At 38.7% G+C, this 18,933-nt stretch overlaps 1 protein-coding gene across 1 annotated transcript; it reads left to right on the top strand.

The window, feature by feature from the left end:
- Positions 1 to 1,344: 1,344 nt before the first annotated feature.
- Positions 1,345 to 11,620, top strand: LOC124169039. The gene is made up of 3 exons (XM_046547505.1): positions 1,345 to 1,514; positions 5,725 to 5,928; positions 8,744 to 11,620. The coding sequence occupies exons 2-3, from the start codon at positions 5,809 to 5,811 to the stop codon at positions 11,030 to 11,032; spliced, it is 2,409 nt and encodes an 802-aa protein (XP_046403461.1). The 5' UTR covers positions 1,345 to 1,514; positions 5,725 to 5,808; the 3' UTR covers positions 11,033 to 11,620.
- The last annotated feature ends 7,313 nt before the right edge of the window (positions 11,621 to 18,933 follow it).

The raw sequence follows: 18,933 nt of genomic DNA, 5'->3' as shown, positions 1-18,933 counted from the left end.
CTCTTTAACGCGTCTTTTGGCAGCGTAGGTAATGCAAGGAATACTTATAGTGTGTGTACCGTAAGTTGGCGCACGGGCCCGCGAAGTACCTGAACCGCGAGCAAAGGAGGGGAGGAAAGGACAGACAAAAAACTGTAAAGGAACGGCATAGGTAGTTGGCGGGTCCGTTCCCCCGTCCCTTTCCTCCCCCCTACGAAGGCAACTAGATCCTCTAATAGAATTATTAACTTTCTTACCCTCTCATAATGTCTCAATCTAAATGTCATATTTGTAAAGTACAAAAAAAGCTAAGAATTGGATGGATGAGGCAGAGGCATGTTGCCTGCTACCATGTCGCTTCCATGCCATGTCGCTACCATGTCGAAGGCTATGCTAGACAACATGGTAGCGAAGAAGAAAAAAGAAATTTCCCTTAGACAGATCTATTCTTTGGAACCTGGGAAAGCTCAACGCTGGCGAAAAATAAATTATATTGGTAGTGCTTCCCTCAGAGTAGGTAAATTTCTTAATCCTCTCAGGGACCAAAGTGGAATTTATAAGCTAAAGTGTGGGAATTGTATGGCGTCATACATTGGACAGACGGGGAGAATTCTGAATGCCAGAGCAGAAGAGCATAAGAGGGACTTTGAAAACAGGGAAGGAAAATCCCAGTTCGCGGCTCACCTCCTAGAAGCTGGACACCGGGCTGACTTCATCCCAGAAATGCTGCAACGGGTTAATAAGGGGAAAAATGGATATTTGGGAACAGTTGTACATCGTTTCTGCCATTAGTAGGATGTTAAAGATGTTATTACTGATGACCATGTTTTTCCCTTCTATTCTCCGATCCTTGACCTCCCTCAGCTAATGGGGAAAAAAACCCTCCGAGCACCTGAAAACAGTCACCATTCCCCCCTCCCCTACCTCACCCCAGACCAGCGGTCAGTTTAAAATTCCCAACCCTCCTTTCCACCCGGCCTTCCACCACCAATTCTCAAATGTTTGCGAGTGTGAAATTTGTGTATATATATTGGCATGGTTAATTTCTTGGTTTAGTCTTGATAATGCTGCAATGCAGCGAAACATGTCGATTCTAGTGTAATAAATTTTTATGTGGAAAGTGCAAAGTGTTTCACTTCATATCTCAAAATGTAAGAAGAATGATATAAAACACGAAGCGCTCCGATCATAAATAACGAAATAGTCGAAAGTTACTGTTTAGTCGTTATACTGCCCGTTTTGTTTGAACTTTGCCCCGCGTTATCGAACCGGGAAAACGGCCGTCGAAGAGCACACAAAGTTCCACGAGGAGGATTGCTCTATATAAGAAAATCCGCGGCGTAACGCACCGATAGAAGGCGATATCGCTCTGAAGAATATAAGCACGGCATTAAGGAGCGGCATAAGGAGCCGCAATCTGGAATCGGTTGCAAGACGACGAGGACTATTGCCCTGGAGGGACTTAAGGAGGAGCTGCTACAAGTCAGCTTCAGGAAAGACGAATCATTCTGATCGGATGATAAGTCAATCTAAAGGTAAATATTGCACGATTGTCCTAGTAGGTTAAATGCTCGCATATTTGTCGTATAGTGTTTCCGTCAGGTAAGGTCCTTATAGGACATGGACCTTGGCTCTTACGGTTTTATTTCCCTTTCCAGATTATTTATTTTACGGAAATAAATAATCTGGAAAGTTATGAACAATTTATTTGAGAATATGTATGCGAAGTTTCTACTTTCTAGCTAAAAAAATCGTTTTTGAGGTTTTGGACAGCTTTTCTAGATTCTAGTCCTCTGTGCGTCGTTGAGAGTAAAAATAGAACGATATTTACACCAAAATAATGCAAAAAATCCACAGAGGAAAATTCATTCGCCTTGACCGGGATTCGAAAAAAAAGTAAATTAATTTTTTAGAATTTAAAATTAAAATCTTTCTTCTAACACAAATCAGTGTCCAGTGGTTCTTCTAACACAAGTCAGTTTCCAGAAATAGGCTCCTCTCCCGCCAGTGACGACGACGACACAGCATCAGCACCATCCTCCGCCAGTGCTTTGCGAAAGACAGAAGCGAGGAAAGAGCGCACCTCGGCTGGCGCTCCATGCACGAAATGCTATCAATCTACATCTACATAATACCCTGCTAGCAACCTCTAGGGTGTTTGGCAGGGGGTGATCAATCACCAGCATGCATTTGGACTCCAGCATGAACACCACACCGTCCAAAAAACGTTCAGTATAATAACAAACTATACTACTATATGCTGTTAGAAATAGAATATAGAATAGAAATTCAGAAACATGCATTAAGTTTTACATAGGTTAGTAGGCTACACTACAAGTCATGCAATCTATTTACGAGTTCTATTGCTGCCGTTATAATCTCTTATTGATCGTGGAAAAATGACATTCGGAATCTGTGTTCTACAATCTATCTCTCTTATTTTATTTATATGATCTGATCTTCCGTAGTATGTTGGCGTCCGTAAGATATGGTTAACTTCGTCAGAAAAGACACTGCTCTTGAATTTATCTAAAAGGTTTAGTCTATTTTTCAATCTAAGGTCCGGCAGAGATTCCCATCCGAGTTTATCTAAGAGGTCAGTTACACAAACAAGACTATCGTAACGACCTTTCACATACCTGGCAGCTCTTCTTTGCACGCGTTCTAACTCCGTTATTAAGCCTTTTTCATGAGGGTCCCAAACACTGGCAGCGTATTCCAAATGTGGTCTAACGAGGGAAAGGTAGCTAATTTCTCTCACTTTGTCGGCGCACTTCCCCAATATTCTTTTAACAAAACCCATTTTACGATTAGCTTGACCGGTTATTTCTCGAAGATGTTTATTCCACGATAGATCATTATTGAGTCTAACCCCTAGATATTTCACGGATTCAACTGCCTTTAACTGGGTGCCCCGAATTATAAAGTTACGCTGTAGGGAGTTATTCTTCTTCCAGAAATTCATTACGACGCATTTTTCCAAATTTAATTCTAACTGCCAAGCATCGCACCAAGCTTGGATAGCAGCAAGGTTATTCGTTAGTTCATCTATATCTTTGCTGGAACGGATTTCTCTGTAAACTACAGCGTCGTCTGCAAATAATCGTAACTGACTCTGCACTACTTCGCCAATGTCGTTTATATAAAGAAGGAATAGGAGTGGGCCAATGACACTACCCTGAGGAACGTCAGAAGTGACTCTAACCCCATTGGAGACTGCACTGTCTAATACTATTCTTTGGACGCGGTCGCTCAAAAATTCTCTAATCCAGGAAATGACGTCTTCGTCTAGACCATAAGATTTCAGTTTTATGATTAACTTTCCGTGGGGTACTTTATCAAATACCTTTTTGAAATCAAGAAAAATCGCGTCTACTGGAATGTTGTCTTCCCTGGAGACTAAAATATCGTGGGCGAAAAGCGCTAACTGAGTTTCGCACGATCTGCTTTTCCCGAATCCATGTTGAGTTCCCATTAATAAGTTTTGCGCGTCTAGTTGTTTCATTACCGAGCTGACTACGATGTGTTCAAGGACTTTGCAAGAGATGGACGTTAAAGATATCGGCCTGTAATTAGATGGCTGTTCCTTGTCTCCACTTTTAAATATTGGCGTTACATTAGCGATTTTCCAGTCATTAGGTACTTCGTGTTGCTTGATGGATTTACTGAATATTAACTGCAAGTAGGGGGCAAGTTCTGAGGCTAGTTCTTTATATACGCGAGAAGGGATTTCGTCTGGACCAGGTGATTTATTTGGACTAAGCGATTTCAATATATTTTCTATTCCGAGCGTACTACTGTCATTAGCTGGCATCTAATGTATACAGGGATTGTTATCGGTCTCGGGTGAGTTTTCGGAAGGCTCCGTGAACACGCTCTTGAAGTAGGAATTTAATAAATTGGCTTTATCGTAACTGCTTGTCAACACATCTCCATTATCGTTTCTCAGAGAACATACGGTAGACCGTTTACCTTGAACTTCCCTAACATATGACCAAAATGCTTTTGGGTTATCCTGTAACTGCTCTACTAGTGTTTTTCTTTTAAAATTCGTGAACGCATTCCTGAACGCTTCCTTCGTGGCGGCTTTAGTCATCCTATATTTTTTAATTATTAGCTCGCGTTCATGAGCGGATAAATCAGAGCTGACTTTTTTCATTTTAGCATGACACCCTCTCTGGCGCCTCAGTGATTTTCTCACTTCCGCGTCGTACCATCTCGGTTCGCTGCCTTCTTTTACTGTTTTACTAGGGATGTAGCTATTTATTCCCGAAGTAACGAGCGAAAGAAAAGCTTTCCAAGTATTCTCTACATTTAACTTTAATACGGATTCATGAAACTCGTGGAAAGCATTTTTCAAATGACTCTTAATACCATCAAAATCAGCTCTTTTAAAAATGAAAACTATACGCTCTTTTTTAAAGTTTACAGCGGTATTTACAGAAAACTTTGCAGTTACTACCCTATGGTCACTTATTCCTTCGACAGTGCTAACGTTTATTACCTGATGTGGTATATTTACTTGGTATAGAACGCGTAAATAGATTGCATGACTTGTAGTGTAGCCTACTAACCTATGTAAAACTTACTGCATGTTTCTGAATTTCTATTCTATATTCTATTTCTAACAGCATATAGTAGTATAGTTTGTTATTATACGGGACGTTTCTTGGACGGTGTGGTGTGCATGTGGGAGTCCAAATGCATGCTGCATGCTGGTGATTGATCACCCCCTGCCAAACATCCTAGAGGTGGCTCGCAGGGTAATTGGTAGATGTAGATGTCTTCTACATCCGTACGTAGAAAGTAAAAGAAGGCAGCGAACCGAGATGGTACGACGCGGAAGTGAGAAAATCATTGAGGCGACAGAGAGCGTGTCACGCTAAAATGAAAAAAGTCAGCATGGATTTATCCGCTAATGAGCGCGAGCTAATAATTAAAAAATATAGGATGGCTAAAGCCATCACGAAGGAAGCGTTCAGGAATGCATTCAGGAATTTTAAAAGAAAAACACTAGTAGAGCAGTTACGGGATAACCCAAAAGCATGTTGGTCATATGCTAGGGAAGTTCAAAGTAAACGATCTACCGTATGTTCGCTGAGAAACGATAATGGAGATGTCCAGTCCTTCACCTGGTTCCTGAATCTTTGTTTCACTAGAACTGTTTTTATGCTAATCTAGCTAAATAGGAAACCTGCGATAATTAGGAACGATTCAAAATTTATGCATCAACACTGAAACCTAATAAATTTATAGACATTCACTGCCTCCTTTTGAGTTTTTTTTTCTATTGTGGAGTGTAGGTGAAATTGATTTTCCAGTTATATTATTCACAAGTCATTACACTTCATATGAATGTGGGTTATATTTCTACAGATTTAAGGCTGATTACTTATTTGTGAAGGTGCATTTGTGAAACTACATAACTGCTACTTATTTAATAGGGGAATACAAAACAATGAGGGACCTTTTATTCTTTGGTGACCTAACGGAACTAATGTATCCAGACATACTGCACTTAAATGACGGTGGATTGTGTGGCTATTAACCCTGTTCTCATGTCTATCTTATGGTTTTATGCCTATAATTTCCATTTCCAAACCACATAGTTTAACATAGTCCTATCACATAGTCAGTCCTATGGTGTTATTCATTGTGCACTTTGTTGGTGGTTTAAGAAATTAACTGATCCAATGGTAAGATTGGGAAGATATATTGATGTATATATTTTGTTAAATTCTTCAGGTAAATTGATGGCTGGCTGAATATTTGACTGAACTGAAATTGCAAACCACAAAAATTGAGTTTCATAACAGGCTTATTCAAAAGATGCATCTCCTGCAGTTAGTCAATTATTATGCTTCCATAATTTATGCTGCATTTTTGAAAGGAATGTCTGTGGGATCTCCTGGAGGATATGATCACCTATTTGGATTCCATCATGAAGAGGTTAGTGGGATAATCTTTTTCAAAGTTTTAGGTATATTGTAAGTTATCATTTTCAACTCATGGAAGTGAAATTAAATATCAATGCTTTTTCCCTTAATTATCTTAAACACTTCTCAATCTACATTTTATTGCTATTTATTCTCTGTTAGGGGTAGATACATATAATCATTTGCCAATATACACACGGAGGAGTACACGACCATTAAGTGGCAAACTGAGCTTATTTTGAGCGTATTTTATGTGATGCTAGTAAGTTTTTCAGAAGGGAAAGGATTGTAATAAGTCTCAATATGATTCTCTAATATATTTCAATGCTGTGCACTTTCATGTTCCCTCTCCCCTCTGACAACATCGATAAGTAGGCATGTGCGAGTACTAGAAAATTCGAGTCGAGTTGAGTAGTTTCGGTTACAGAGCTGTTGGGGCCAGTGAGTTCAGAAATCTGCCGACAGGAGGCACTATCATGAAACCCATGTAATAATATCGTTGTTAAAGTCAATAAGAAGTTCCAATGCTTTGGTTCTGTAGTTTCAGCTCGCTGTAAACGTAGCAGTCAGTAGTCGACGACGTCGACGACGCACAGTGGGCTGAAATCGAAAAAAGCTGGACAAAACCTCGTAAATGGTTTTTTTGCGTATGGAAGTTGAAACTTTGCACAGTTGTTGCCAACACATTAGTGCATTTTTTGACGCAAAATTTTTTTCATAGGACAATTTTTTATATAAAATACATAGCCTCAAAGTTGAACAAATTTGGCGCAAATTGCCCGGTTTGAGTTTTTTTCGAAATTCAGCATGTTTAAACTAATGTCACACCTTTATTAGTAATTCAATAGCAACAAAAATTTACAAAATTGTTAAACAGTTTGTTATCATCGATTAACATTAACTTTCACGACTTAGTAGTCGTATTTGTGACCAATGCGATACAAAATGGCGGACCCTGTTTTTCGTCGAATTTTTGTGTTTATGTAGGATTTTAAAAAAAGGATCACCGAGTTACCTCGAGATATTTACACCACATATACAAGAAAGTATATAGATTATGCTAAGCGAAAGTACAGCTGCGACCACCTGCGACGCCGAAATTAATATCGATTTTTCGAACGTGCGGCACCGTCCGGAGCTGGCTGCTGGCCACGGGAATTGCCGTACTCGACGGATGTTGGATAGTGAATCATTTTTGAACAAATTTATTGTAAAAAAGCTACGGTATATTATTACAACATTTATTTTACTTCTGTTGTAACCTGATTTCTTTACTGTCTTGTAATATTTATCGTCGATGCAGTACAAAATGGCGGACGCTAATTTCAATAACATTTTTGCCCGTGTGTGGCTGTATAAAAAGAAGGACACCGAGTTGCTCTCAGATATTTACATCGTAATTGCATCAAGCCTTTTAGAGTCTTCATCCATAGAAATAATCTGCGACCGTTCGCAACAAACAAAATAAAATCGATGTTTTTACCGTGCCGCGCAGTCCGTGGCTGCTCCCTGGGCGCATGGAATGTCGACAATGAAAGGCAACAACTGTGCAAAGTTTCAACTTCCATACTCAAAAAAACCATTTTCGAGGTTTTGTCCAGCTTTTTTCGATTTCAGCCCACTGTGCGACGGCGCCTAAAACCCTTCCGTCAGCCGCGGCCTATCGTCTTCCGACCCGGCGGCGTATTCGAAATAATCGGAGAGAACCTCTGCGTCGCTCATACTTAAGTGTGCGATACTTTAATACCTTACCCTTATTTCTTAACGCAAACGCAGGGGAATACGTAAAAATTGTTCATATTTATAGGAATAAACATGTAACTTTTCGGCTCTTGTGGACAAAGCCGGTTTTCCCTATTTGACGTCACAAATAGTGCCTTCTTTTTGCCTTTATGGATATTACTTACGCCAATTTTCGTTTATTCATTTGCTGCGTTTTGTTTCCTTCTTGAGCTAACAAAACAAGAGTTGTTGAGGTTGATTAAAAAAAGTGAGAATTTAATAAAAAATTTTGGTGCATATGGCTGAGGCTAACTTCTGTAGTCTGTTCGCATCGCCCAATTAAATTCCATGAACACAGCAATATCAATTCAATCAAAGATATAGCAATTTTGACAAGAAGGTACTTGTCCAGCCATCCGATTAGCGAAAAACAATTTTCTGTATGCAGTAATACTGTAACATGTATACATCAAAACCTGCTACCAAATTATGTAGAACAAATGACTTTTCTGCATGACAATAGGGTGGTTCCCACTATTTTTTATTGGCTAAATCGAAAGATTATTACTCCTGGAGTACATATTTCAGTCCTGTCCTAATGAGTCAAAGGATTTGGTACGAGATTTGACTCTCTCTGAAATAGATTTTCACAGATAAATGTCCACAGATTAGGCACTGCAGAAATAAAGCTTAAAGCAAAAATTTTATCCTTAATATTTATATTTATTCATTTATAAAAAATTCAGTATTTGATTGATCGCAAAATAACTTGTAGTAACTGTTTATAACCCTCATACAAATTAAATCGTTCAGTTTGGGCAGTATATAACGTATAATTTCCCTTTAAATTTCTTCATATGGAAATTTATGATGACATATGATACAAATAGTGGTTATCACTGTAGCTTAAAAAGTTGACGTGATAGATAAAAGCTAAGGTTATTTTCTTATCCGGAGGGAGTTTGTTAAAGATAACTCTCAGACCGGAGACAACAAATTGGTTGTTCCCAGGTGTTATCTACTTTTAATGAAGCAGTTCTTGGATTGCCGATGGAAAAGTCATCCACAAAGTTTTCTTACGACCTCCCTTACTTCTTTTATCACAGGACTATGAAGCTGGGACTGATACATCGATTGAAGCCAAGAAATATGCCATTCGAGTTGAACCAGTCAGAACTTTATTGACATCAAAGCTAAAAGTAGAACGAAGGCTCGTAGGAGAAAGTTTACAGAGTGACCTACTACACATATGTAAACAATCAACAGAAAAATCATTAACACCAGCTCCACTAATTAAGCTATTTAGCTACAAGAATCCCCTGGTGGATCATGAAGCATATGCTACGTATAAGTTTTGGATGGGACAATCACATCATAAGCAATTTCTATCACCATCTACACAAATGAGAAAGCATATAAATGAATCGACTACAGTAAAAGTATTGTCGAGTAGGGAAGGTAATGAAAAACCATCAAGCTGTATTATGCTTAATTTTGCAAATTTTTTGTGGGAAAATTCAGGTAAACTAATCATGGTTGTATTAACTACTCAAGTGGCTGCTGTTCAACCAATTCATAACAGCTCTCAAATGGATCTTATTTCAGAAGGAAATGCGACTGATAGCTTTTCCATGATTCCTGCATTGGCCATGAATAATGCATCATTCAATGTAACGCCAAAGAACACATTAGACCTTGTTGAGATCCATCAGTATGTGAGCATGAGTGAAGAACTACTCCAAAAAATACTACATCAATCAGATACCATTATGAATGACCGACAAGAACTTGTAAACTTTTTAAGTACATACAAGGATACCAAGAGGCCCCCAGAAGAAAGATCTGATCCAAATACTTTACCACGTGTTGTTAGGTCTTTACCTGTAGAGAAATCCAGTACGTGCAAAGTAGAACAATATGATATAATTAAATTGAGAAATGAGCTACAAGATTTTTTGAAGCAGTATAATGCTTGGGGTAGTACTGATTGTCCGCTTAATTTTGACTCTGATAGGTGTGAAGAAATAATGAAATTGGGGCTATGTGGTTGTTCTCTTTTCATACGCCATTTTACAGTTGTTAGAGAAAATAGGAGCGTAGCAATTCTAATGGAAAATAGGTTTGCAGAATGTAAGGAACGCTATATGAGATTACTTGATGATGTAAACATGCTTCATTCATATGAATATAATGAGACGATAATCAACTTTAAAATAGTATTTCAAGACATGGAAGAGCAGTTTTTAATGAAAGAAAACAGAATAGAATCTTGTATTTCAGATATATGTAGTGGAAAAATTGAAAGAGCAATGGAAAACTTCACATCATTAAATGATGACTCTGTATTACCTACAATTATAAGGTCTGTTTATAGCAAATGTGGATATTTAGGTCAAGTTGATAACATATCAAAATTTATAAAAAAATTCCCTAGTTGTTCTCTAGAAGATAAGGCTTTTACCGTTTTATTTGATGAGATGCATAAAAATGATCACTTAATTAGCCCCAATGTGTTGATTGTTGCTCACGCGGCTGAGGGTTGTATGGGAGGGACTTTCATGAAACCTTATGTCACATGTGTCATTGATACATGGGCCTATAAAGTACGCGTTAACATGGACAAGGAATATATAATAGATTTTGCTGGGAAACATACGGATGCGTTCAGGGCTAACTTGCCTGACCTTATAGACAAAGCCTATGGGGATAAACTAAGCAATGTAGAAAATGTAATATTTTTTGTAGGTAACCTACCTCACATCGAAGATTCTTCTGTAGGTTACTCCTCATTATTCAATAAGATGCGATCCAATGGACATGTAAACAGCTATCAGACTCTTATCCTTGCAACTAGAGTTAAGGAGTGTATGGAGATGCCTCATTATCCTAATATTGGGCAGTATTATAAAGATAAGTTCAACACTTTAAAATGTGACCTTCCTAATTCAGTCAAAAGTTTAATTTGGAGCAGTAGAAATAACTGTACAATATATAATGTTAACTTTGGAGAGTATTTGTATACTGCAGATAATTTTGTAGCATATACTTGGGTTGAGGATTACGTATTTGAAAAAGCTTTATGGAAATTAGAAATGGTAGAGGGAGGTAAACTTTTCAAAATTATAAATACACGCTTTAATAGAACTTTATTTTCCTCTCAGGAGAAACGTGATGAAGAAAGGCGTAATGTAAACTCTGGTACTTGCTGGGATTGTCCTGACACTAATTGGAGGCTTGAACCGCTAGGTGACATTTTTTTTATATGGAATCCCTGGCGTGAAAATTACATATATTGTGCATCTTTTAGAAAGGATCCTTATAGACGTTTTGTATTTGGATGGATACCAGATTCCTATAGGGGTTCAGAAAAGATTAAATGGAGGATAGTTTGTTGAGTTTTTAAATCATAATATATATTACGTGTCCACCTATTTTCTTCACGCTAAGATAGAGTGTTCGCAATATAGTACTCATAGGAGACATTTCTTCTCGCTGACTAAATAATGATTAGGTCATTGAATGAATGCATCGAGGGCAGCAGTTAACAAGCTACCGCACTGCACTTAAGTGACAGTGGTGTGTTGTCTATTAATGCAAATGGAGTCAAGAAAATTATTATGATTAACCACCACAGTGGCTTCATCGAATCATATTGTTAATTATGTAAGGGAGAGCGGGCCACAATGAGACAAAAATCATTTTATCAGTATTAATATTTTTTCCAATTGATGTAATGTATTACTATCTTCTCAGCAGTCAACTTAATTATTTTCTACTCTTTCTTCTCTGCTTACGATGATTGTTGGGATTTTATCTGACAACATTGTGTTGATATATGTTTTTCATATGTTTGTTGTCTGTTTTTATAGTTCATTGATCTGCTGGTAGTGTCTCTGATGTTTTGTTCCTTTGAAGAGTGTGTCTTCCGGTATTTCTGGTGTAATATGCGACTGGTAAAATTCTGATTAAACATTTACCATTTATATCACGTTTATTTATTTAATCCAAAGTACAATCAACAGGTTATGGGTACAGAACGTGTAGAAAAATGCCTAAAATATTTTTTTGCCTTTATTTCCGTGCCAGATGTATACGTAGGCTGAACATTATGTGTTTTTAACCATGTTTGTTGTCTGCTATTATGGTTTGTTTTTCTGCTGCTAGTGTCTCTGATATTTTGTTCCTTTGATAAGTGTCTTCTAGAACCTACGGTGTAATATGTGACTGGTAAAATTCTGATTAAATATGTACCATTCATAACACGTTTATTTAGTCAATCCACACTAAAATCAACAGGCTATGGCTCCAGAACGTTTAGCGAAATGTGTAAAATATTTTGTTGCCTTTTTTCCTTGCCGGATGTATATGTAGGCTGAGAATTATGTGTTATTAAGCAGAGTCTTGAAGTTGAGGTACGTTGATCGGGTGGGCATATCTGGTTTTTCGGTTCCTTGTGCTTTAGAAGATATTTTATATGAGCCCAATTGCGGAATATATTACTCCGGCACCGATCGACAGGCACAGATGCATGGAGGACCAAAGCAACTGGAAGTTCGCGATGCAGTTAGTCTTGCAAAGGATTTTGAAATACGTCACCGGGGAAGCCTATCGAAGTTAGGCAGCCAGTCATGCTAGTGCGGATTTGGACTCAGAAGCATTAACCATTACATGCCTACACGTGTACATTTACCCACACGTGAGGAAGGAAACATCTACATCTACATCTACTTAATACCCTGCGAGCCACCTCTAGGGTGTTTGGCAGGGGGTGATCAATCACCAGCAAGCAGTATGCATTTGGACTCCCAAACAATGCCACAGGAAAGACTGCCATGGAAGCGTAGACAATTCAGTATAAGTGTTTGAAGATAAAGGTGTAAATTGACGCATTAGTCTCCTTTATCTCCTCCTCCAGGAAAAGTTGGAGAAGCACAAAAGTATGGACGATTACGTTATATACATATTGTTAACGATGCAGAAGCTGGCAGACATTGACAAGGCAGTGGATGACGACTTGATTGCTGTCGTCATGCTCCGCGGATTGCTGGATATGTACAGGCCATTGCGAATGACTTTGGAGAATTCTGGGCCATAATTACATCGGAGTTGATATGCATGAGACTGCTACAGGAGGACCTGAAGAGCTACAGCGACGAGAGTAAGGGTACATCTGTCTTGCTTGCCAAAGGTGGCCGAAGCATTAAGGCTGATGCATTTTCGGCTGGAGGGTGGGAGTCGAAGAAGAGGTTCAAATGCTTTCGGTGCTGAGTGAGAGGCCATTTTAAGTCAGAATGTTCTTTGTCTGCAGACAGCATACAGCCGTCCAGGAGACAAGAATCCAAGGATTGGAAGACTTCCGGTAAGTGTGGGTCAATCGCGTGACATTATTAAAGCAATCTACATCTACTCAATACCCTGCGAGCCACCTCTAGGGTGTTTGGCAGGGGGTGATCAATCACCAGCATGCAGCATGCATTTGGACTCCCACATGCACACCACACCGTCCAAAAAATGTCCCGTATAACAAACAAACTATACTACTATATGCTGTTAGAAATAGAATATAGAATAGAAATTCAGAAACATGCATTAAGTTTTACATAGGTTAGTAGGCTACACTACAAGTCATGAAATCTATTTACGAGTTCTATTGCTGCCGTTATAATCTCTAATCGATCGTGGAAAAAATGACATTCGGAATCTGTCTGTTCTGCAATCTATCTCTCTTATTTTATTTATACGATCTGCTCTTCCGTAGTACGTTGGCGTCCGCAAGATACGGTTAACTTCGTCAGAAAAGACACTGCTCTTGAATTTATCTAAAAGGTTTAGTCTATTTTTCAATCTACGGTCCGAAAAAGATTCCCATCCGAGTTTATATAAGAGGTCAGTTACACTAACAAGACTATCGTAACGACCTTTCACATACCTGGCAGCTCTTCTTTGCACGCGTTCTAACTCTGTTATTATTCCTTTTTCATGAGGGTCCCAAACACTGGCAGCGTATTCCAAATGTGGTCTAACGAGGGAAAAGTAGCTAATTTCTCTCACTTTGTCGTCGCACTTCCCCAATATTCTTTTAACAAAACCCATTTTACGATTAGCTTGACCGGTTATTTCTCGAATATGTTTATTCCACGATAGATCATTATTGAGTCTAACCCCTAGATATTTCACGGACTCAACTGCCTTTAACTGGGTGCCCCGAATTATAAAGTTACGCTGTAGGGAGTTATTCTTCTTCCAGAAATTCATTACGACGCATTTTTCCAAATTTAATTGTAACTGCCAAGCATCGCACCGAGCTTGGATAGCAGCAAGGTCATTCGTTAGTTCATCTATATCTTTGCTGGAACGGATTTCTCTGTAAACTACAGCGTCGTCTGCAAATAATCGTAACTTACTCTGCACTACTTCGCCAATGTCGTTTATATAAAGAAGGAATAGGAGTGGGCCAATGACACTACCCTGAGGAACGTCAGAAGTGACTCTAACCCCATTGGAGACTGTACCGTCTAATACTACTCTTTGGACGCGGTCGCTAAAAAATTCTCTAACCCAGGAAATGACATCTTCGTCTAGACCATAAGATTTCAGTTTATGATTAACTTTCCGTGGGGTACTTTTACAAATACCTTTTTAAAATCAAGAAAAATCGCGTCTACTGGAATGTTGTCTTCCCCGGAGACTAAAATATCGTGGGCGAAAAGCGCTAACTGGGTTTCGCACGATCTGCTTTTCCTGAATCCATGTTGAGTTCCCATTAATAAGTTTTGCGCGTCTAGGTGTTTCATTACCGAGCTGACTACGATGTGTTCAAGGACTTTGCAAGAGATGGACGTTAAAGATATCGGCCTGTAATTAGATGGCTGTTCCTTGTCTCCACTTTTAAATATTGGCTTTACATTAGCGATTTTCCAGTCATTAGGTACTTCGTGTTGCTTGATGGATTTACTGAAAATTATCTGCAAGAGGGGGGGATTTTTCTGAGGCTAGTTCTTTATATACGCGAGAAGGGATTTCGTCTGGACCAGGTGATTTATTTGGACTAAGCGATTTCAATATATTTTCTATTCCGAGCGTACTAATGTCAATAGCTGGCATCTTATGTATACAGGGATTGTTATCGGTCTCGGGTGAGTTTTCGGAAGGCTCCGTGAACACGCTCTTGAAGTAGGAATTTAATAAATTGGATTTATCGTAACTGCTTTTCAACACATCTCCATTGTCGTTTCTCAGCGAACATACGGTAGACCGTTTACCTTGAACTTCCCTAACATATGACCAAAATGCTTTTGGGTTATCCTGTAAATGCTCTACTAGTGTTTTTCTTTTAAAATTCGTGAACGCATTCCTGAACGCTTCCTTCGTGGCGGCTTTAGTCATCCTATATTTTTTAATTATAAGCTCGCGTTCATGAGCGGATAAATCCGTGCTGACTTTTTTCATTTTAGCATGACACACTCTCTGTCGCCTCAATGATCTTCTCACTTCCGCGTCGTACCATCTCGGTTCGCTGCCTTCTTTTACTATTTTACTAGGGATGTAGCTATTTATTCCCAAAGTTACGAGCAAAAGAAAAGCTTTCCAAGCATTCTCTACATTTAACTTTAATACTGATTCTTGAAACTCGGGGAAAGCATTTTTCAGATGACTCTTAAACCCATCAAAATCAGCTCTTTTAAAAATGAAAACTTTACGCTCTTTTTTAAAGTTTACAGCGGTATTAAGAGAAAACTTTGCAGTTACTACCCTATGGTCACTTATTCCTTCGACAGTGCCAGCGTTTATTACCTGATGTGGTATATTTGTCGCTAATAAATCAAGAATATTTTCTCCTCTGTTTGGTGCGGATGCTATTTGAAACAATGAATTAGATGTAAAAGTGTCTAATAAAGCCTTGCAGATCACTTTATCCCTCCCACCGGGAATGAAGCCATAAGTCTCCCAATCTATAGAAGGTACGTTGAAATCTCCACCCACAATCAAGTTTCTTTCAGGATACTTGGAAGCTACGCTGTTTATTTGATTTTGAAAATCCAGCATTGACGTTATATCTGAGTTAGGCGGTCTGTAATACGAACATAATAAAATAGTTTTGAATTTTGGACATTTAATTAAACACCACACAGATTCAACGCTGGTCTCAGTTACGGTTATCGCTTGGCTGACGATTGAATTCTTTACAGCTATAAAAACTCCGCCCCCAACTCGATTAATTCTATCTTTCCGATAAACAGTGAACGATTTATGGAAGATCTCATTGTCTGAATCATCATCTGTTAGCCAACTTTCTGTTCCAAAAATGACGTTACACTTCGTACTATGAATTAAATGGTGGAATTCGGGAATCTTATTTCGTAAACTACGGCAATTAACCACAGCCACGATTAAAACTTCGGAAGTAGTATTATTGCGATTCGGGAATAATTCTAATTTGGTTTTGTCGAATAGACTATTCACAGGCTCTATACCGCTGATAAATGGAAATGTATGTCTTATTGTCTCACTATCAAAATGACTTGAGCCTGGACTGCCTTTGAACGTATTTCTCGACTGACGCTTCTCGTGCTTAAATGTAATACCTGAAACGCTGATTTTTCTTTCTACTTCTCTATCCTCATTTCTGGAAGAATTTTTTTCTGTGAAAAGTTTTGAACTTACCCCTTTATTTTCAACCCACTAATATATCTACAATCTGCCCTACTCTCTACTCTAAAAAAGACCTACAGTGCTCAATATATCAAGCCGATGTCCCACGGTCAAATTTGCATCAAATTTTGATAGAAATGACGCGCAACGTCTCCCACGGTCAAAATTGCATCCAACTGGCTTTTGGTCCTCTCGTTTGGACCAAACTCAGTTTTTTCTAAATGGATAGGACAGATTCTAACTTTTCTTCCAATTGGATGAAACCATCCAATCACAGGGCCTACGACAAAAAATCATCGCCAAGCGCTGACACACAGGCCACACACTTTATTATCGTCTGCCTGAGCATTATAATTAATATTTTAAGTTCATGGTTAATAAGAATGAAGCTATCTCTTAGAATCGCAATACAAGGAGAGGTGTTTTGGAAAGAATAAAAGATTTACTTATGGTATCGAGGCCGAATTTTACACGTAAGCTTTGTGGAGAGCATGCAATCCGAGCGAGCGAGCAGCTGGAGAAATAACTATAACCTGTGAAACGCTACAGCTGCCTGTTTCGGTCTCTATAATTATAGAATAAGGACCGTATTTTAACAACTGCTCGGTGAGGAGAGAAAAAATGTGTTTCAATGCACGTTTACAGCACCATTCATAACATCATTTCAACTACAATGTCCATCATTTATTAATAAAATTTTCTTTGCGGAATTAAAGGCCTCGCGTTTGTATCCTGGCGTTTTATTCTGCCCTCAACCTTGCTGATAAGGGACTTGATAATGTCCTCACTCATCGTCAATAAATGCCGATAATTTACTGGAACTTCGGCAACCAACTCCTTCTCCAACATGGCTAGCACGCCTGTTCCAACGCTTTCATATCCCCTTTCTGGCCACGGCCAAGTCCAACACATCCTCCGTTTTTTTTTCGACTCTATATAATGTTCAAGAGGCCTGCGCAGACAATTACGACTGCTAAAAGAGACATAATCCTCCACTTCACAAGATTCCAAATTTGTTTACATAACTACCGTGTTTCGTTTGTTTTCCATCAAACGAGATGTATCGTGGGAGACCCCCATTCAGTTGCATACAAAATTTTGCATCAACATTTTTGGTCCAAAAATTTTGATGCAAATTTGACCGTGGGACACCAGCTTTAAACCGATTCCATGTAGAATGAGGAACTTGCAGGATTTTTTTTAATTTCACAGGCGGACAGAAAATTATTTTCTGAAGTCGACAAAGAAAATCGCATGTAAATCTGAGTTTTCCTTCGTGAGATATTCAATGATAAATATAACGAATTTTAAAGCGCGCCAAAAACACCCTCCCCCAAAGCCACCTCCGATGCCTCGATGAAGTCATAGGTGCCTTCATTTGTGGGACGTGCTGATTGTTTACTATTTAAAGATAAATATCCGACAATAGAGGCTCGGAAGCCCTCATATTTTGTATTTATAATATAAAATCTGAGTAAGGACATAAAATATAAAACTGGAACAGTGAAACCAAATATTTTATAATATTTAAGTAAAATCGTTGTAGGCGTCTGAGCCACGGCCATTGGAAGGGGGATACGTTAATTGCACCTTGATGTTATGGAAGGCATATCATTCATCATAAGTATTTAATTAGAACAATTTGGATGTTCACTAATGTCTGCTATGCTATTATATGCAATAACTTCATCCATTTAATCGTAGGTACCAGAGAATTCGTCGTTTAGGACTGCCTGTACTTGTATTTTGAGGTGTATTCCAGTCAATGCAACTTTTGCTCGCTGATTGGAGACATCTAGGAACATTTTTTGCACCAAAATAGTGTTATTTTCAACGTGGCATCTCCCGTTAAGCTACTGCTAATAATCACAGTGGTTGTAATGCACTTTTTTTTGTAATGCACAGTTTGACAAGGTTGAAAAATATCGGCCAAGAGTTATCACTGTTCCAACGTGGTTGAATTGTAAAAAGTGCTATTACGCTATCGATAAATGTCTAACAGTTGTTTTAACATTGTCAGTGGCGTGTTAACCTCCGTTGCTCACCGTAAATATACCATTTCACGATCAAGCTAGTAAATTAAACCTGTGTGTGAAGTTGGTTATTCTATTATTTCAACGAATAGTAGTAAGAAAAGTCGCCTGTGTCACTAGCCTGGGCTAATTTAAGGCTTTAAATCAGTGAATAAATTGTTGCATTCATCATAACGAGCTCTATTATTGTAAGTTGTATGTGATGAATATAAGAATGGTAGTGACTTCCAGTTTTTGATTATTGTATTTGCCTGTTTCCCACTATATTTTTATGTTATACTGTTAGATCTTTTAAAAATGACACGAGACTCTCGGCTTTACACATTTATTTGCACAAGTACAACACGACCATGCACGTGCTCAGGCCAGGGCTCGCATACAATATGCCGCCTCCGGACAGGCTACCTCGTCGTCAGTTCTCCTTCCCCTCGCGCACGCTAGAGGCGCTCCTTCCGCCACATCCGTCGTCAGCCCGACGTATCCCTCCGCCGTGATACTAGCGCGAATTCAAACGCTGCTAACAATATAATAGTATATTGTCAATGGATTTACCTATATTATTGAAATAGGTTGTACCTTGTGTGTGTTGGCAGCGGAACCGATTCGCGGCA

The sequence above is a fragment of the Ischnura elegans genome, chromosome 12, assembly GCF_921293095.1.
Source record: "Ischnura elegans chromosome 12, ioIscEleg1.1, whole genome shotgun sequence".
NCBI lineage: Eukaryota > Metazoa > Arthropoda > Insecta > Odonata > Coenagrionidae > Ischnura > Ischnura elegans.
The sequence above is the reverse complement of the archived record's forward strand: the minus strand, read 5'-3'. Positions and strand labels throughout refer to the sequence as shown.

Coding starts and splice junctions, on each gene's coding strand:
- LOC124169039 (XM_046547505.1), top strand. CDS start 5,809: ATGCATCTCCTGCAGTTAGTCAATTATTATGCTTCCATAATTTATGCT. Junction 5,929..8,743: donor TTGGATTCCATCATGAAGAG/GTTAGTGGGATA, acceptor CTTTTATCACAG/GACTATGAAGCTGGGACTGA.